Raw genomic sequence first — 21,621 nt, 5'->3', positions numbered from 1 at the left:
AGAACATAGTTCTCACACGCGATACTTAGGAAACCATTGCTTACCAAAGCCTTCACGTGTGTGAATCAAAGGAGACCTTACATACAGCCAAGCCAACTTAAAAATGTAATTTTTTAAATTATTTTTTTTTCTTTATAACTTAATTTTTTTGTATGATGTAGAGTCTTATTTCAAAACTTTTGTCCTAAGTTTTTAACTGAAAATAATTTATGTTGAAATATATTAACTATGACTATGATACACTTTTCCTGGCAGTACCATTTTTTTCTTTGTTCTTACAGTAATAGTTGGTTTTAAATGAGTAGGACTGTAAAATAATATTATAGTTTGTATTTTTGCAAGTCTCAGCATAATAATAAATGATGTACTTATGTTTTTTTTTTAAATGATTGTTTGTAGTTTAATATATTCTGTTACTACTGAACTGGTTGTGACATGGTTCTTATTCGGATATCTACAGCGTGAGTTAGAGGTACATCATTTTATATAAATATATTCTTCAGGCATGCTTCATCTTACGATCCTAATGAGTCTCACTGTTTCTTATTTGTGTTTTTCTTTTCCTTTCTCTTGCTGGTAATTTCTGTCTTTGCCAAAACGGGACCGGTGAGTGTAGGAAGTTGCTTCGTCACGTGGACACGGAAGATCCTTGCTATTAACAGAAAACTGTCTAGGTACATGAACACACTGCATTAATAATTAGTGTCACAACTTCAGCAATAAGTGTGAATTGGCCACGCATAGTTCTGCGCATGTTTTACTGTTTTGCATCATAATAAATATATTGACATTTTCCAATTTTTTAATTTATTATTATTGTTTTGCCCATGTTTGCAAAGTGTTTTTTTTAAATCATCCATTAAAGAGAATGCCTCAGTCTTAGATCTTTTATTTGTACATTAAAATTAATATTTGACATTTTATTAAACAGAGTAGAGTGAAAATGTTTAAATTTAGGAAAGAAAATTGTGAGCATGATTTTTAGAAACTGCCTTGGCTTGCCAAAGAAAAAAATCTACTGTGAAGAATTAAAAAGTTAAGCTTTTAGTGTGTTGCTCTTGTGAATTATGAATGCTGAAGGCGTAGTCTTACTGTGTAGTGTTTAGATTTGTAGCTAAACAAGAACAGTGCTTTAGTTCAAGAAATAGTTCTGTCTAACTTAGGAACTATTATTTTTATTATTTTATGTTAGTAGATACATATTTAAATTTGTAAATGTATGTACAGCACTAAAAAACTCTTTTCCTTCGCGAGTTTATAAAGATTTGTAGTAACTTGTCATGGGAATTTTATAAATAGGTTATAGAAGACTAGTTTAAGTTTTCACTTTAATGTTATTTTAGTGTGCTTTATTATTGGATTTTTTAAACTTTTTTTTAAAGCCTAACTTTACAACTAACAAATCGCATGGCATATCAAGCACTAGTAAATATATACCATTAATGATTTTAAGTAGTATATTAATTTATTTTTGCTTTTAAAGAGGTGCATGCATTGTTTATTAATTTTTAATTCCCATACAGAAAATTCTACACAAAACTATTTTTGCTTAAACTGTATATGGTCTAAGTGTTAAGGATGAAATCAACAAGCCCCAGTTTTAAGAAATTTGAAGTTTAAATTGCAGACCATTAATAAAATTTGTTGTTTAGGTTACTTTAGGCAAACACAAATACTCATCATAAATATTGGTTCTTCCAACATGTTAGGTAATATTTCTCAAGCTTAGTTTTTGACTGGTTATTAAGAATGAAAATATTGTGACAAAAAAAATTTTGTATTTTAAGTATCGTTTAATTATTTTACGGGACATGAAGATGTACCTATATTTCCTATTCTTTTTGCCTAAACTAAACTTAAGCTAAAAAAGTATATGCACTGTTCACTATTGCATGCAACAGTATTTTGGTATAATGTTTATTATTATGAAGGAAAAATTCATCAGATAACCTGTTACATTTCAGACTGGCCCGATAAGGCAGTCCGAAAGAAAACACTTGAAACAAGTTTATTGAGATGCAGTTGGGCGCTGAATAAAATTTGTTTTTGAAATTTTGATAGTTCTTTGATTTCTAGGTTGAGTTGCCAATTGAAACAATAGTATATCTTAAAACTTATTTCTTTGTTTTTATTCTTCACTAAAAAAATTTGTCAAATTTAAGTGCACACAGGCCACGATGATTCTTCACATATGAGCAAAGACGATTGTTTTATCGCTTGGTGCCAGAAATATACTATTTGTAGCTAGAAAAATACTTTAAGTGCTGTAGTCAAACCAACTCGGGGTACTGTCGAGAAAAAAATATTTCTCGGGGCGACAGCCGAGGCATACTGAGGCGGCGACATGAGCCCTCAACGCAGACGCCGGTGATGAAGAAATTTCAAAATACAGGATGTCCATAAAAGAATATCCCAGATTCAATGGTATATTATAAAAGTTTTATTTAGACTATTTACAACAAATCATACATAAAATTGAACTAAACTAACCTAGTTTTTCCTACAAATGTTTAAATTTGTGCGTTTTTAGTTGTACGGCACTCATCCAACCTAAAGTCCGATTCTTCCCACACTTTAGTTAACATGTACGGGGTAATGGAAGCAATAGCTTCGTTAATTCTGTGACTCAACTCTGACTAATCATTAGGTAGCAGCAGAACGCAGACACAATCTTTTATAAAGCCCCAAAGGAAAAAACAAATTGTGTGGCATTATGTCAGGTGAACGTTGAGGCCAGCAAAAAGAGTTTGTTGTCTCGACCATTATGACCAATCCAGTGGTAAGGGACTCGATAGTTAAACTTTAAACGAAATGCATGTTGAACTGGAATTACAGATAAACTCTTAGCAAATTGCAGAATACAAAATGCTTTACACTCAGGAGTTGCCATTTTGGTGGTGCTGTAAGCGAGAAAACAACAAAGCAGTACCTACTCGCGAAAGCGCTTATCTAAAACTGTTTGAGGTACTCTGTAATTGTGACTAAGCAAAACTCTACAATGCTTATAGTTGATACTAGTAAAATTTTTAACTGGAACATTCTTTTACGGACTTAACTGTATTTCGCTGGGAAAAAAAAGATTTCTCTGTGGCTGGGCTAGGACCACGGATTTTAATCCATACTGTAAATGATCTTGTGAGCCACCGCCCAGCGTAACCGCACGGGGCAGCAATTGGAGCAATTACTATCCAGATGAAACACAGTAAAAAACACATACAAAAAAGTATCATCTGGGGACTTCCCCCCAAAAAAAACTACTGCCTTCCTTTTGGTTACAGATATTTTTCTTGCACTCACTACTCAATGATTTCCCGGTCAGAGAGCTTTCCCACTGTCCTGGGGTACGTCTCTGTCTCAACGCGATAAAAAATATTGTCCATCGTTTCGGCGCCACGGCGTTGCGTATCTTTCTCTCTTTCACAGAAACCACTGTCTCATGGTCTAGGAAAGTCCCAAACACACATGTGGAATTATAGCTATCGAAATAACATTTAAATTAAATAAAATACTGAAAATCACACATATCTAGCCAACCTTGTAAACATTAGTAAAAACATTGTTCAATGGCTTTTCTAAATAAAACTAAATAAATATCTGACTATTATCAAATTATTCATGTCATTGAAATGAAAATACAAAACTAGAGGTCACCATGGCCTTGAACTAACATTACTGCAATATGTAATACTCTGCAAAGCTGGTGTGGGCATGGGCTGAAATGCCACTAACTATGGATGTGTACTTGAACTTAAAATCTATGTAAAAAAATTTTTTATAGAACATAAGATGATTAAGGATGAGTAATGAACAGGATTGAGAATAGTATTTGTGTGTGATTTACAACTGTAGCAAGTCTCATTCTTAATTGTGTGCATTTCCACTGCATGATTTCTGCCATTAGCACTGTCCTCTGGTGTCAGTAGGCTCTGTTGCCAGATATATGTCGTACATCATAAAAGTTTTAAAAACAACTAAATTTCTTTAATATATCTGAAACATTTTTTTATTGTAAACAAATGTTCGGAATAAGAATTTCGGAAATACATTTTTTGTTGTATTTTATAGGAGCATCATCTGATATTAATTTTTTTTATTTCTAAGGTGATGTAACTGAAAGTACTGTTTCAATCTTTTTTTTTTCACAATTTTTTTTATAGTATTTAATATTTCAAATTTTGTTTCTGTTTGGGCATAGACATTAATACACTGGAATGATTGGTGCTACAAATATTCTCCTGTGAAACAATGATGTGTTCAGTATTGAATTATTTTTTTCTCTCATGTTTTAAATGTAAAAATACTGTCAAGAGACACTATTTTAAGGTCTTAAAATATCAAAAAACAGTGAAATTAAAATAAATACTAAAACTTTCTATAATTAATGAAGATATAAAATATAATATTCTTAATGTTAACAAGCTTGGTGGTATCAGGCTGACGAACTATGAGTGAAGCAGACTAGACAAGAGACCACAGTAGTTAATTGAATAATTGGTCAGCTATCTCGCTTCCCGCTGAGGCAGTCCGGTTTGATTCCCGGCGAGTGGGAAACAGGGTAGACGTTGCTGTGGGTTTTCTCAGGTTGGTTATGTATTCCAGGCCCATTTATTCTGTCTCTGCTCTATTCTTATTCCAACACCCTTCATTTCTCAAATAATGGGGTAGTTCATTCAGTTGCAACAGTAGACTGCTGCTTATCAGGACATGCTAAACCAAAAATCCGGGTAATCCGAACAAGTAGGGTGAAATAAATATTTAAAAAATTTTAGTTTATATATTTTAAAATTTAACATTTTTATAATAAGATAAACCCAATTACAAACATGTTTAGTGATTTTGTGCTTGTAGGAATGTTGTAGGCTGTGGTACATGATAACTGAATGCTTTTATAGATGCATTTTACTACACACTGTTGTATTATGGATATTAATCTGAACAGATCTTTGCCCTAATTAGTTGGGATTAGCAGGACTCCACTATAATGTAAAATTGTCATTAGGATCTAAAAAATAAGGCTGCTAGCTCCTCTCTAGCTGATCATCAGAAATGACAAAACATTTTTGTATAGGTACAGACAATCGACAATCAAGTTTGCTGTGGTCAAATGTATTCATAGTTAGGTTTACTGATAATTGCCTATCAGATTGGTGTTGCATTAGGACACTGGGGTACCGTTGTTTGCCATAATAATTGGCATATCACATGCAGGTGTCATGGGTCTTGGATTCGAATTTATCAATATACAAGCACCGAGTTAATATTGAAATTGTTCAGAGGCCAATTTAATCGATTTGGTCATGTCTTTTAAGCACGTGAGCATTACTTAGGTGATTTGGATAAGCTTGTTGTGCTTCCAGACAGGTTGATCAGCACTTTGAAAGATGGAAAACTAAACTGGGCAAAATTCATGCTCCTTGAAATTTAGAGGCATTGCAAGTTCATCATATGATGGGAATATACAGTTTTGTTTTTGTGTAAAGGAAAACAGATATGTAGATTCTAAGAATTATTTCCATGACTAGAAACATGCGTCTTTCAGATTTTGTGCTTTTACTACTAGAGCGAGTGTACAATATTGGGCATTTTGGTACATGCTTTCCTCCACTTTCTTTTTTCTTCTTATTTTTGTTGTTGTAATTTATGGTTTAAATGGAGTGTAATTTAGTATTACTTAACTAAATTACTCTTTGAGAACCTACTTCGATAAATTTTTTGTAACAAATTTCTTCAAAGCAGTAAAATCAAACATGTTTTCAGGTTCAAGATCATAGAAATTTTATTTTGTGTCAGCAGTTTTTGATGGAGTGGATTTATGATTGCTTTATTTGTCTGAGAAAATCATAAATGACCCAAGTGCATCAAATAATGAGATCCACATGTAAGTGCTGATTACACTACGTACAAGCTATTTGTAATCATTTTATTCATTCTTTGATATGATGGAAAATACCAGTTTTGAGGTTTGTCTAGCTAGGGGTGTATTTGTTTTGGTGAGGCGAAACAGTAGTATGACGCTAACTGGTGCACTAGTACTGAATAGTGTAGAAATGGTGATAAAGGTATAAGTTTAGTAGTTTGAGAAGCTTTCAGATATTGTGCTTGCAGTGTTTGAAGGGTAAGTGTCGATTATGTTGGTAGCGATTCAGTTGGGCTACGAAGTGGTTTTGGGTTCTTTTTCAGTGCTTCCATTACCTCACATATCACTCAAGTGTCAGTATTATACATATATAATTATACATTAGTTAATCATAGCATGCATCAAATATGGGGAGGAAATTAGCCTTTGTATGTTGTTGTATTTTGCAGTTGGAAAATAGAACAGAACACTTAAAAAAATTTTTTTTGCTTTGGGTGTATGCTGCACATTGCCTTCATTTTCAAGCTTTTTATGAATTATTTACTATTGCTTTTTACGCAACAGCTTTGGTATTTTGTCCATTTTCGTACAGCATGGAAACTTCTTGTGTTGGTGAATTGGTGAAAATGGGTTTTTTTTAGTGGTAAGAATTGTTTATTGTTTTATAATGTATTTTTAGGTATGTCTGCACCGAAATATTTTTTTGCTAAGACAATGAGTAAAGACAGTGAAAACACAAATTACCTTAAAATTATTACTTTTTTTCAGTTTCGTAATGAAATGTTTGGAGATTAGCTGATAATAAAGCCAGAATAAATTAGATAGAAAATTTTTAACATTTTTGTTATTGTCACAAATGGATAAATGATAACCTAGTTTAGAGATACGCTGATTCATTGTAATTTTTCTCATGTTATACTTCCCGTGTGTGCGACTGTGTTGTGGTGATGACGGAAAAAAAAAAGGTTTTTCCGTCGAAGAGGTGACGGTTGCCTGCCGTGGGTTGTGGTCTTATTTTGACGCATGTTTCCTATCTTGTGGGGCCTTGGTCCACGTGTCGTGTTGGGCCCACACAGGCAGGCGAGCAACCCAAGCGTATGGTGCTTCTTGTCACACTTACATCCACAAACCACGGTGTTCGGCCGGCCCGCGGGTGGCTTCAAGTTTCCCCCACCAGAAGCACTAGGCAGGCTGCGGAGAGGTAAGGGGGCGGGCGAAGCCGCCCCTCGCGCGTGCCTGCCTGCTTGCCTGCACCTCGGCGGCTGCCACCGTTTTGTGTGCGCGTGCATCCGTGTTTGTCACTGTCCTTTTTTTACCTTTCTTTGCTTTCTTTGTGTTTCACCAAAAAAAAAAACTAATACCATTTCTCACATCACTTTGGTTTCGTGACGACACACTGAAAGGTCTTTAATCTGACATTCCGTGGTTCAGCGCGTTCGGGAATCTCGACACCGATTGAGCCCCGTTTGATCGAAGATTGTTCGACTGGACCTTGGCTGTCTGGTCGCATTACTGTGCTGCCGGTTTTTTTAGTTCCCTCTCAGCTTATCGTTGTCAGTTTTCGTTTCCCTGCATTGTGTCCCGTTCTCTAGCAGGTTTAATTACGCATTCAACCTTTTCACTTTTGGCATTCCCGTTAAAAATATATTGATATCTAATGATCGGGCACAAACACGGTCCCAAAATGATGGATTAAAGACCTTTAGCTTTGTTATTTTGGTTGGGTTGTGCGAATACTGCTATTCATAATAAAAAATAAAAAAAACCAAACAGTAGTTGGAGAACTATTGTGAAGTTTGAGAACTTTCGTCAAAATGAAAAGGAAATGAAAATACGTAATTACAGAATATTTTATCTGTGGTATACTCATCGAACGCATGTGTAAATTTTTTTACGTGAAACTGAAAATTTTATTTTAATTTTTTGTAAAGAAGTTTTAAATAAAAATGTTAAATATTGTAAAATTGAAATGAAAAGTAATTATAAATTATGTGTGTACTTGGTCACAAGTGTTGACTTATTTAAAAATGTGGTATCCTTATACAGTATATTAGTGTCTCTTATATTAGAGATCAATTTACATTCAAATAAGTCGTAAAATCAATTTGTTGTTAAAATCGAAGACATATAATCAAAACCCCCTGGTAATTGAAGTAGTCTTATAATCTTGGTCATATTGGAATTAAGGTTGTGTTACAGTTGTGATCGTATTGCAGTCTAATTCAGCTTACATTCAACAGACTGCTTCTTTTATTTTTGGTCAATTTCTACTCAAGGAAAACTTTAATTTGATATCCAATACAACTCTTTGTTAATGATATCTAGCCTTTAAGACATTAAAGAAGTTTGACTATTCATTATATCCTTAGAGGAAAATATAGCTGTTTCAAATTCATGAAGATAATTTTGAAATAAAATTTTTAAATGTTTCAAATTTTTTGATATCAATACCACTACTGAATATTTGCACAACCCTATATTTTTGGAATAACATGTGTTAAAATAAATTGATAATAATTATTGGTTTTTATTACATATTTATTTAGTGGCTGTGTTTGTGTAATGAGACAAAAGCAATGGTTCGTATTTAATCTCCAGCACAATTTGAAATTATGAGCACTGAGTAGTTCTAAACCTGTCTTAATTTTGACTTTTTGCTATCTCATTATTTCTGTACATAATCCTGCAATGGGAAACCCCACATTTTACTAAATTTGTTTTCTTTGTAATTTTAAATTTTTTCACGTGTCCAAAATGTTGAACATGTTTTGACTGATGCTTATCTTTTTTTTGGCAATGAATGTTCTAAAAAATTAATTTTTATTCAAACTTTTTGCAAAGTTTTTGTGTTTGGTACAACTTAATGAACCATAACCATATCTGATGCTTTGTAAAATTAATTAATTGAGTTAGTTCGTACAATGTGTACTTTTTTAGCTGGGTAATATGAAACCATAATTTGTAGCAAACTGAAAAAAAAAAAATCTAATACGAGCAGTTACCGGTACATACACATAGCAATTCATCTGTGGTTGATGTTAATAATAATAATAATTTTTTTTTAATATCAGTTTTTGTTCATGTGACTGTAATAGAGAAGTCTCTTTGGATAAAAGGCTGTTACTCATTAGCTAAGCTATTATAGATTAGCTATACTTTAAACTTTAAGTTCCTACCTCTCTCTCCCCTGCGCTTCTTACTCTAAACATTTTATTTTAATTTATAAGTAATCTTTTTGGTGGCGGAAAAAAGTTAATGATTATTTATTTAGTATGCAAGTCAAATAAATTTTGTTGAACTTGTAATGTAATTTAAATTATTTCCGTTAAGAATTTTGGAATGTAAGTTGGTTTTTTACTGCATGTGGTATTTGGTTTTCTTTATAAGGAAAGTGAAAAAAAATAGTAAATAAAATAATATTTACAAAAGTTAGTCATTTAACTCTTTATAAAATTAAAACCAAAGTCACTTTTATTAAAATAAAATTTTTAGTAATGATTACAATATTTTGCTTGACCATTGAATCTAAATTAATAATTTAAACTTAAGAAAATAATAACTCACAAAATAATTTTTTTTATATATTTGTCATTTGATATCTAAAGCAGGTTTTGAAATTGTATTCCTTAATACATCATACCTCAAGATGTGGGTATATATAAACTGAATTTTATTTATGTTACGTGAACTCATAGTAAATCTGGTTCACAATCTAATGTTGCTTGAAAAAAATCTAATATTTTTGTGAAATTGAAAATGCCAGAATAATTAATTCATTTTATACCGTTAAATAAGGAATTCTTGTGTGAGTTTCTTGAGTGTTGGGGAGTGCGTGTGTTGTGTGATGTGTGTGATGTGTATGTTTTGTTTGTGTGTTTTGTGTGTATGTTGTATGTTTTCTGAACTTCATGATTTATGTGGCTTGCTTTGCTACTATGTTCACAGTTAGCAGTGGAAAGTATTGCATGGTTTAGGACTGTTTTTAGTGGCAAATACATCCCCTGCAATTTTTCGCACACACATTGTTCTGTACACCAATAATCCGGTTTTCCACTTGAATGGCATTTTTTAATACATGTTTGACTACAAAATGTATGTGTGCCTGTGAATGTTTCCAAGTCACTAATTTTTCTATATTTATCTATGTTTTTTTGTGCACAATTCCACTCCTTTTATTATAAGTGTTATCCAGGTTATTCTTTTATAATTTTATAATGATTATGTTAGAGTAATTATGTTGTAACTTTGGGTATGGCATAGTTTTTTTCAGTATTATTAAGTGAGAGTTATTACACTATACTAAATCAATGTAATTTGGACTGGTGTGGCTGAATATTTGAGCTTGAAAAAGAATACCACCAAATATGTACATTAAATGTAGAATTTTATGTCTGTATTTCAGAATAATGATTGATGTACTTAAAGATTACAAAATCTTTTTTCTTTTTAGGGATTTTCAAATGTAGAACACATTAAGAATTTAAGTGTAACTTTAAATAAGATGCCAAATATGTTTCTATTTGTTTCTTTAATTTTTTTCTATTTTCAGATTTAATTTTAAGAACTGCGAAATACGTACATTTAATCTGCTTGTTGTACATCCGTGAACATGGGTGTAGATCTGGGGGGGGGGGAGGGGGGGGGGGGGCTCCGGGCTTCGTCTAGAATTAAGAAGCCCGCTTGCACTTGCAAAAGTGGTTTGATGTCAAAACTTAAGTTTTTTTTTGGAAAAATTTCTATATATTTTAAAGTTTTCTGCTTACTGCATGCATGTAGGCCAAAAATGGGCATTATGCAACATACAAGCACAGTATCGGGAGATTTCGTGTGTTGTCGGTTAACCCCACATGCAAAACTCTGGACCTGCGCGGACCCCCTTTGAATCCTACAGATCTGCGCCCTTGTCCGTTAAGTTCAAGTGCTTTCAGAGACTAGGGCTTTGTGGCTGCTGTAACCATGCTGAAAACTCAGTTGAAGTGACAGCAGTTTTATTGTACTTCTGGTCTGTTCTGCTCTGATAGTGATGTTGATGATTGCCAGTCCTAGTTATTCATGTTTCTTCGATTCAAGCTGATATACGTAGTAGATTTAAATTCGGAAACATCTGCCATGGCTAGCATTCTTAAACACAGCACAGCACTAAGTTGTCAATTATTTTTCCACCTGTTTCTATGTGGTTTCTTTTTAAGAGATAGGAAGAGAGCTATACATCTATAGAGAAAGGTATAAATGTATAGAGATGTGTCGGTTTTTAAGTGTTATATGTGGTTTTTAAGTGTTGTTTGTGGTTTTTAAGCATTACTGTGGTGTACAGATGTGCTAATATTGCCACAGAAACACAAGTGAATGGAACCCTGTTAATGGTTTTACATGTTAAATTGTACTAGACTATTTCAGCAGTTTCACATAACTTTACATCGCAAAAATAAAGCTTGGCTATGAAAGAAAAAAAGATCTTTTAAACACTTAGAAGCACAAATGCCTCCACAATTTTTTTAAAAATAATTATGTAGCCATTGATTTTCTTTGCAATGCACAATACAATTTTTGTCCGATAACAGTATTGTGAACAATTGTCTGAAATAAGGTTAAGTAGTATTTAACTTGTAAAACCATATATTCCACAAGCTTTTTTCAAAGCGCTTGCTTTGTAGATAGCATCCTAATCCCTTGTTCAGCTGTGTAATGATACGTTTCTCCGCATTCATTATACATGCCTTTTTTTGGTGTCCCTTTTGGCAAATAACCACATGGCTTGTTTGTTTTATTTAGCCATCATTGCTGTGGCTTCTGTTCTATAGAAACACTTATTTATTTGTGATTGCCTTACATGAGCTGAGTATTTAATTATTGTCATGAATAATTTTGCTATTGAGCAGTCTTTTTTAATGTGCTGTAATAGCAGTCGGGCTGAATGAATTGGCCTGGGAAATTTCAATGTACATTTAGTGATGCTGAGGCATTGTAACAAATATCAGACTAGATTGCATATTTACTTTATGACCATTCATTTTGAAGTTATGTATTTGTAACTTTTTATCTGAATTTATACATGTAAGATTACAAACTTTGTGTCTGGGGCACAAAAACATTTTTTTTTAAATTAATGAGAATTTAAGAATGTGCTTTTTGTGTTTTGCTTAGTGAGTTACAATTTTTAAATCTTGTCTTTTGTTAAATAGATACTAAAGATCATATTTTAGTGAAATAATTTTTTTGTTTACTTAGTGAAAATGGGTATTGTAAGATAAAATTTTTTGTTGTTCTGCTAATAGAAATTGTCTAAAATCAGTCATGACCAGCTGTTGAAAACTACTAATGACAATGAGAATATTTCTGAGATCGTAATTTAAAGGTTTAGGGAATTTTGAAACAGTACAGGCAGAAACAAAAAACGGTGAATTTCGTAGAGATAGTGAGTGATTACCAACTACACTGCAGTGTAAATAATAAATGAGTGAAATATTTGGTGTGACGTCCCTTCGACATTGAGGGGTGAGTTAATGCGGTTGGAGCAGTAGGTGGTGTATTGGGGGGGCTGAGGAGGAACGGAAGTACGTTCACAGCGTAGTGTCATATTCTACGTCTCCCTCTTGCAAAAAAAATTGGTTGTCTGTAAAGTCGGTTTACGGACGATAGTTTAACGTGACGTCATAACAAAACATTGATGAAATGATTGCATACTTTAATGAATAAAATTGAATCATTATTATTGAATTATCACTATTTTGTATGGATACAAAGAAGGAGTGAAATGAAATCTGCAATTTAATTGATAAATTTACTTTTATTTGCACTCATTAATTCAAATATGTTTATTACTTTAACGAAGATATTATTTTAACTATAACTTTTATACATGTTTGCTGTTTAACTTCTTCCAATCTGTGTTATTCTGTTAAGGATAGGACGATGATAGAAAAAGTAGGAAACGAATTGGAGTGTTTCAAGTATAATGTGCCTCGAAAAAGTCAAATCGATGGTTTTTCCAATCGAGTGGATGAGAGATAAATGTGGCTCAAGCGTACAATGAGTGTAACGGGACACAGTGCAACGGGACAATGTGCGTAACGGGACACTTTTTCGTGCGTGCAGCCGGCGTTCATCGATTTATTAGACGCTGTCACGTCAAAAAAAAACATGTTTGGCAATGCCAGGAATGGAACCAGGATCACCTCGGTGGTAGGCTAGTGATTTGGTCGTCCATCCACCCACCTTGACTTCCATGCATTACAAGAGTGGACCAATCAATAACAGTGTTATGGGTGAAGGGTTTTATGGCCTCTTGTGCACCTTTGAGAGGAGACAACAATAAAAAAGAGTCCCTTTAGCTGAAAGGCTCTTTAATGATCAACTAGCCTGTCATGTTGCGTATTGATCGTTATCCAGAGATCTTGTGAATCGCTGTACGTATTCTGCTGGAACAATACACTGTATTTCCTGTGGTTGATCTTGGATCTAAAATTTGATTTAGGGACTCTGCAGAAGACTTACTTAATATGTCTACATAAATTTTTAAGAAGAGTTCTTCAAAAAAACAAAAGCATTTTTTGTTTTGTTATATCTGTTAATGAATATTAAAATTTACATATGTGTGATGAAAATAATAACATGCTGTGATGCAACATGGCCGGTTTCGTGGTAAAAAGGTAACAAGTCATATTTTGGCAATTTTTTTAATTTTTTTATTCTAATCGGAAGGAGAAGTTTGTAATAACATCTTTAGTAAGAACTCTTAACTCTAGTAATGCACTTGTTTCAATATCAGTTTTGCATTAACATTACAATTTGAATACTACATACATTCATAAGTAGGTAACTTACTCGTTTAGTACTTGCTTCTCCTGTAAAAGGACAAATTTTTAAATGATACCTTTTCATCCGGTACCAGTCATATGTGCTCCCATTACATGTACTTAATAATGGAACTCATAATTTGAGGGTAAGTGTTGCGTGTAGACAGGGAAGTATCTGCCAGTTGGTGTGAAGTGTTGAAGTGTGTGTGTGATGTCCCTGTGCAGGCAGTGACCTGCTGACGAGCCTCACCTCGACGTTCGACCGGAAGCTGAAGTCCCTGCTGAAGCCCGCTGCCTCCCCCTCCCCCTCGACCCTGCCGCCCGCCGGCGGGAAGCCCACGGAGAGGCCCGCCGAATCCCCCCCTGGGCCGGTGCGCCCCCCGGACCAGACCGTGTTCCGGGACCCCAGCCTCCACCGCGGCCGTGGCTCCAGCCCCACCACGGACGCTGCCGTGAGTCGCCCCCTTCCCGCCCTCGGCTCGCATGCGCTCTCTCTTCCCACTGCACTGTCCTTGTTCCACTGTCCTTGTTCCACTGTCCTTGTTACACTGTCCTTGTTCCACTGTCCTTGTTCCACTGTCCTTGTTCCACTGTCCTTGTTCCACTGTCCTTTGTTCCACTGTCCTTTGTTACACTGTCCTTGTTACACTGTCCTTTTTTTACTGTCCTCGTTCCACTGTCCTCGTTCCACTGTCCTCGTTCCACTGTCCTCGTTCCAAAGTCCTCGTTCCACTGTCCTCGTTCCACTGTCCTCGTTCCAAAGTCCTCGTTCCACTGTCCTTGTTCCACTGTCCTTTGTTCCACTGTCCTTTGTTCCACTGTCCTTTGTTACACTGTCCTTGTTACACTGTCCTTTTTTTACTGTCCTCGTTCCACTGTCCTCGTTCCACTGTCCTCGTTCCACTGTCCTCGTTCCAAAGTCCTCGTTCCACTGTCCTCGTTCCACTGTCCTCGTTCCACTGTCCTCGTTCCACTGCCCTCGTTCCACTGCCCTCGTTCCACTGCCCTCGTTCCACTGTCCTCGTTCCACTGTCCTCGTTCCACTGTCCTCGTTCCACTGCCCTCGTTCCACTGCCCTCGTTCCACTGCCCTCGTTCCACTGTCCTCGTTCCACTGCCCTCGTTCCACTGCCCTCGTTCCACTGCCCTCGTTCCACTGCCCTCGTTCCACTGCCCTCGTTCCACTGCCCTCGTTCCACTGCCCTCGTTCCACTGTCCTCGTTCCACTGCCCTCGTTCCACTGTCCTCGTTCCACTGTCCTCGTTCCACTGTCCTCGTTCCACTGTCCTCGTTCCACTGCCCTCGTTCCACTGCCCTCGTTCCACTGTCCTCGTTCCACTGCCCTCGTTCCACTGCCCTCATTCCACTGCCCTCGTTCCACTTATCTTGCCAGGTACATGTCATACAGCATAGGGATTGTCCATTAATCACGTGATGCTCGAAAAGGGGTGGGGGGGGGGGGGGGGGTCGGGAAAAATCACGAAATATCACAAGGGGGGAGGGAGGGTGTAGAGCGATATCACGTGTATTTATTTTTTTCGCACAATTTCTACTTATACGCCTTTCCTTTATTATTTTTATGCCTGTGAGAATAAACCTGCAACCTTAATGTGTGTCTGAACATTTTAATCACTGTGCTTAATTTTCCATAATTAAATTAGATTATACCTATATTTAAAGATAATATTCTGAAATTTTTAAAAATATTTTGTACCAAAAAAAAATACACGTGATTTATTGGGGGGGTAGTCTAAAACATCACCACAAATCACTAGGGGGGAGGGGTTTAAAAAATTTCTAAAAAAACATCACGTGATTAATGGACGACCCCATAACAGTTTTGAACATTACTTAATAATACAATAATTTTTAAAAGGAAAATTTGGAATTTGTATTTCATTTAAGAACGTTATCTGATATTTTCTTACTTCTAATGAAACACACAACCTTTCTTTTCTTCAAATTTGTTTATATACCTTTTATTGTTAAAATTTTTGGCTCTCTGTTTTATCATAGGACATAACTAATGAAATGCCTTGTTATTAATAATGACTGACTGCTACAAGTATTTTATCCTATGAAAGAATAATTGGTAGGGAGTTGATTATTTTTTTACTTCCGGAATGAATACAACTGTAATAATACTATCAAATGACACTATTTTATGGTCTTATATAAATGAAAAAAATAATAATTTAATTAAAAATATACTAAAACCTATTATAAATAGTGCTAGTATACAAACTATGAATTTTAATGCAAACAAGTGGGGTAATGTGTATGTATGCGTGAGGCAGGCCCTTACAAGGGCGGACCAGTCACTCGAGATTGGGCCTAGGCCAGGATGGCTCACGTCACTCTTTTTGAGGGCTTGCTGTGCAAATAATTGAAGAAATTTAATGAATCATGCAATTCATGTGGTTATTGGGTATTTGCTTGTGCACGATTATACAATTTAAAAAGTTTGGAGCCTTACATGTAAAAACACAAAAATCACTCATTTAACTAAAATTGTACAAAAGCCAGACCACGGGCAGCCATCTTGCTCTAAGGAACACTTACACTGTCCATGTTATTTAATTGCAGTAGGGTAAAAACCTTTTTTAAAAAATTCCATTCTGAAGTATTTGTACTGTGCACAATGCACCATAAATTCTACTTACAATCTTTAAACAGTTTTAATTTAACTTTTCTTGGTTTAGGTGTTCATATATTCCTTTACTCCTTCAGGAACATCTTTATTTAATCTATAAAGCAATAAGTGATAGCGTGTTTCTGTTGTTCCAGAAGACAGAAAGTGTGCACCTGGCGACGCTGGAGGCTCCCCTAGTTGAGAGGAGCAGAGAGAGAGTGAAGGAAGGGCGTTCAAACAGCAGCAGGGAGGAGCAGGGCAGCAGAGCGGGCAGGCTGGAAGCGGACGGCGATCGCCAGGACAGGCCCAGGAAGGACGAGGCAATGCCCGGGGAGAAGGAAAAGACGCCCCCGGACGCGAGGCTGATGCGGTCCGAGTCGCTCGGCAAGCCCGACGGCCCGGAGTCGGCGAGGCTCCGCAGGTCGTCGTCCCTCAACAAGCCGGAGCGGGCCGAGCTGAAGCGCTCCGACTCGCTGACCAAGAACGAGAAGACGGAGTCGAACATCAGCAGGCGCCGGCAGCAGGAGCTGAGCGGCCGGAGCCCCGCCTCCCGGGCGAGCAACAAGGAGAAGGAGAACATCGCCATCATGCTGGCCCGGCTGAAGCGCAAGAACGGCATGCCCGAGCGGTCCATCAAGCGCCGGCACACGGTGGGCGGGACCAAGGACTTCGACAAGGTGGACTGGCTGGACAACCGGCTGCAGCAGGAGCTGGAGGAGAGTCGGGCGGCGGCCATGGACGGAGCGTACGCCTGCAAGGAGCGTCGCTGCCTGCGCACCAGCTCCCCGGACCTCAGCACGGCCCGGCGCGACGAGGGCAGCGCCCGCCCCCACAGCCTGCCCGACGCCAGTCTCGGCTCCCGGGCCTTCCGGGTGCCGCTCGAGTCCCACGTCTGAGCTCGTCCCGCAGCCTGCCACTTCAGTCCCTCGTATGAAACACAGTCTTGCCGGGCCTGAGCTCATCCCACAGCCTGCCGGACGCCCCGAGTGCCACTTCGGTCCCTCGTCTGAAACATGGTCTTGCCTCCGTTTGCCAGCCGCCACGAGAACCAATCCTCATTTCACGGGTTGTGGAAATTTAATATAAATTCTAATGAGATCCGAAAAAAAAAATAGCATTAGAGTTGTTCCAATTTATAATTACCAAGTGTCATTTTCAAGAAGTATAATAGTGTTTTATGATAAATCGCAGAAATCAAGTATCAGAATCAAAAATTGCACATTAGGTATTTGTTTGAATTTCAAATAAAAGATTTTTTTTTTTTACAAAGTTTTAACCTTCACAGCAATCTACATAGATAAGAGTGGCTACTTCACTTATAAGTTTCTAGTATGAATTATTCACAATGTATATTTCTCCAACACTTAGTGCTTTAATTCGTAGATTTTACTGGGTGAAAAATTTAAACCCTACAACTTATTATTTGTACTGTTATTGTTTGCAAAAAATCAAATAGTTTTTGTTTTTAGAGAAAGTCACTGATATTGTGTTGTTCGAAAGTGATATGTTATTTTACTTAAGTAATTTCTTGCATGTTGTCAAACGTTAACATTAGTCATTATAGCAAATAGTGTTGGAACAACTCTTGCTTACGAAATAATCAAGATTCAGGGTTATACTGTTTCTGTTGCAAAAAAATAATGGTGTACCAGCAAACTGAACAGTTTGGTGTACTTAAATTACTTGGGGATCACTTGCAATCTCCACTGGAATGTGTGCCAGGCGGTTGTCCTTGTGTGTGAGGTTTGTCGCGGGTGGGCAGGTGAAACTGTCGGTGTGCCAGTGATGGGTGCTGTTGAAAAACTGCTATCTCGCTAACGAAAATTAATTTGATTATTGTGATAATTCAAATAATTTATTTTTAAAATTTTATACTGTAGATTTTCCTAAGTTAATTGCAGACATATATTTTTTTTTTTAGGAGTGTACATGTATATAAATTTATTTTTTAAAAATTTATCATTGCAAAATTGCTAAATAATAAAAAAGTTGCTTCAATCATTGATTTTTAGTGAAAAAAATATATATTCTGTCAAAAGATTTGTAGGTTTTGCCGTTGTAATAAACATTTTTGCCTGTAATTTCAGGACTTTTTTAAATTATTATGAATGGCTTGTAAAGAGTCAAAACTTTTTAAATCCTGAAGTGAACTTAAAGGATCTACTCAAAGCTATCTAGTCATGGTTTGCCTGTGGGCAGAAGATAAAGGGTGGGGGTATATGTATTTGAGATACTATTTGTGTGCATGTGTGAAAATAAGTGATTTTGTAGTGTGAGAAAATATGTGTGGAGTCTACAAGAGTGAGCTGTGTGTATATTTTTAAGCAACAGTGGACAAAATTGTTAATTTTCATTGAAAAACAGTGCATCACATTCAGATTCAACAGTTTCAAGTGTCAATTGTAATTACTCTTATGTGCATCATATCACTATATATCGGGACTGATGAAAATACTTTATTTTTTATTAATAATATGCAGTGTTTATACAAACAGTACAGTAAGTGACAAAGCTCTTCAATATTTCTGTTTGGTAATGATTGTTGTGTTGCTTATTATGTGTCAGATGTTTACCTCTTATAAATTTATTTTGAAAATATGTAACCTTTAGGATAGTTGTACATTTTTCATTATCATTTAAGCAATATTTTTGTGATAAGTTTTGTTTACTTTAAATGTTTACGATGTTATACAAGACATTATCGAAAATATTTTAATTTATAATATTTGTAAATATAGACCGTCCAGTTGCAAATTGTTTGTTTTCAAATGCCTTGTGGTCATATAACACCAACTGAATTGGGGGAGGTGCTTTTCACTGTATGTATTGTAAATTTTTGTTTCCTGTTGGGAAAAGGCTTGTACAAAGATCTGAAGAGAATCTCTTTATTGGTTCACTAGAATATATCATGACTGCATTGTATTGTGTGAATGGAAAATAAATAGCGTGCAATTTGTCACTGAACGTATCTTGTGGAATCTTGCATTGTGCACACCTCGGTTATAGCCGTGCCGGGCTCGGCAGGGCAGTTGAGAGAAACTAAGAGTCCGGGGGCAAATCATTTTGCCAGACCCCCTACCCACTACTTAAAGTAAAACTCTTTAAAATACACACAATTAAAAAAAAAAATAATAATACTGTAAACATTACCATAGCCATTTCTGTGAACGTAATTCGTGCGTTCTGAAAAACTAGTATGGTTTCCAATGAATTCTGATACCAATAGACCTTTAATTTTCATTCCATTGAGGTTGACCCATTAAATAAAAAAAAAATCTGGAAACTTCTCTGGTGCACCCCTTCCACCCGCACTTGCCTTTCCTACCCCCTTCCATTCAACAGCACGGGGACTCTGTGTGTCTTCTTGGGCCTCCGGTCACTCACCCCGACACTGTTCACTGCCCGATCTGACATAATATTTTAGTTCAAACTTCACATTGTTTCTTTACATTATCCTAGGAAATTTGTATCGACCAACCTTTACCTCATGTAATTGCTTACCCTTGGAACAAAAACAACTTTGAATAACTATACTTTTGTGTTAAAGAAATTACTTTTGTAATATAACTCCTATGTAATTTATAGGGACTATGAAAAATATTTGTATAAATGAGAGTTTTGTGTTCACAAGTCTTTACTAACGATGTTTCACTACAAGTCGACAGTTGTCACTTGTGGAACCTCGACTCCTGTTGTCTCCTCAGCTCCTTTCTTGCTACAACACTACGTCTCCAGCTCTTAACAGTGCGAAATATATTACCAACACTTGGAAAATTATTAAGTGTGTAACGGGAATGATAAACATATCCTGCATTCCCCCTGAAAATCTGAGATTTTCGCCCATATCTGGTACTCATTAAAAATTTTTGATTTCCTAAGTATAAATTATGTAAATGTAAAGAATATTTACACTATACTTAGAAAACAATTTATTTGGTGAAAGATAAAACTCCATCTGAAAGTCTAGCTGGTGTGTACAGGATTTCATGTTCATGTAGCAAAGTACTATATATACTGGCAGACGAATAATGACAAGAGATAAAACATATCAGCGACTATAAACATGAAAACCTACAATCAGCTATAGCAGAACATGATCTCATCACAGGGATACAATCTCATCAATAGAATACAATACTACAGACTTGACTACGTGCATTTAACAAAAAGGACGTACATTTACACAAAGATTCAACTCAGTAGGATAGGACCCTGTCAGTAGGTTACTAACAGGAACAGGATACGATAGAACACAGCTCCAACGACATTTGGTTACAAGAGTACAAGGCTACTTGGCTACGATGCTACAAGTCTACGAGGTTACAAGGTAACAAGATTATGAGCCTACAAGTCTATGATTTTACAAGGCCACAAGGCTACGGGCCTCGATGCTACACGTATTCAAGGCTCCAACCGTTTTTGGATCCAGCAGCTCCAACAACATTTGATTAGAAGGTTACGAGGCTGCAAGGCTACGATTCTACAAGGCTCCAACTGGCTATGAGACTATATGGCTACAAGGCTACATGGCTACAAGGTAACAAGGCTATGTGTCTACAAGTGTACAAGGCTTAAACTGGCTAAATTAGCTCCATTCAGCAGCGAGAGTTAATTTATCAAATTAAAAGAATTTGTTGCAAGTAATCCTGATCCTTGCCATCAGATGTCACATATTCTGTTGAGATAAATATTATTTGGTCTTATATGTGATGCGGGTTGCTCTCACGGTTGCAAGAGAAGGAAGGCTTCACTAGATATCAAGGAGATGGAAGATCGTCTTGCGTGTTAGTGTTTCTCAGCTTTCTCAAGACTGAGTAGTTATTCTCTTTGCATGGATATTCTGTACAGCCAGTGATTGTTTTATGTGGTACTCACGATCGCAAGAGGAGAGTTACTCTAGATTAAGGAGAAGGAAATATGTCTTGCATCTCATCTTTCTCAAAGCATAGTAATTGACTAATTAATTAATTTTTTTGTTTGAAGTCCACCTGATAGTGTTCCTCAGTTGTTTTAAGAAAACTTAATCATACCTTTGAATATATATACTGTATAGAAGTCGCCAGCCCAGGTTAAAATTTCTAATACGGTTTTGAGGTAGTTGGTTAATTCACCGCTGCAATCGCCACCATCTCTAGGGCATCGACTTGTTGTGGTCCCTAGCGGACAAGTGTCGAACTCTTCAAACACCCCTTCCCCCTCCCGCTGAACGACCTTGAGCTGCAGTGAATGATGGATGGGGGGTGCGGGGAATGACAGGGGGCGACAGCGCTGCGCTCTAACGTGTAAATAACAACTAAGACGATACAGGGCGTTACGGCAGCGCACTGCAGCGGTGAA

General features: G+C 36.4%; 1 protein-coding gene across 6 annotated transcripts in view; it reads left to right on the top strand.

Moving 5' to 3' along the window:
* Nucleotides 1-19,252, top strand: part of LOC134539703 (rho GTPase-activating protein 23) — a 492,628-nt gene extending 473,376 nt beyond the window's left edge. For 5 of the 6 annotated variants that reach the window (XM_063381919.1, XM_063381920.1, XM_063381922.1 and 2 more), the window contains 2 exons: nt 13,879-14,105; nt 16,440-19,252. In XM_063381919.1, coding sequence (XP_063237989.1) covers nt 13,879-14,105; nt 16,440-17,180 — 968 coding nt within the window. In that variant the 3' untranslated portion in view covers nt 17,181-19,252. Of the gene's footprint in view, nt 1-6,933; nt 7,059-13,878; nt 14,106-16,439 lie in introns of those variants that run through there. The other variant, XM_063381923.1, reaches the window with a different exon arrangement.
* Nucleotides 19,253-21,621: the final 2,369 nt, after the last annotated feature.

This window comes from Bacillus rossius, chromosome 15, assembly GCF_032445375.1.
Source record: "Bacillus rossius redtenbacheri isolate Brsri chromosome 15, Brsri_v3, whole genome shotgun sequence".
Classification (NCBI taxonomy): Eukaryota; Metazoa; Arthropoda; class Insecta; order Phasmatodea; family Bacillidae; genus Bacillus; species Bacillus rossius.
This window is presented reverse-complemented; position numbering and strand designations above follow the sequence as displayed.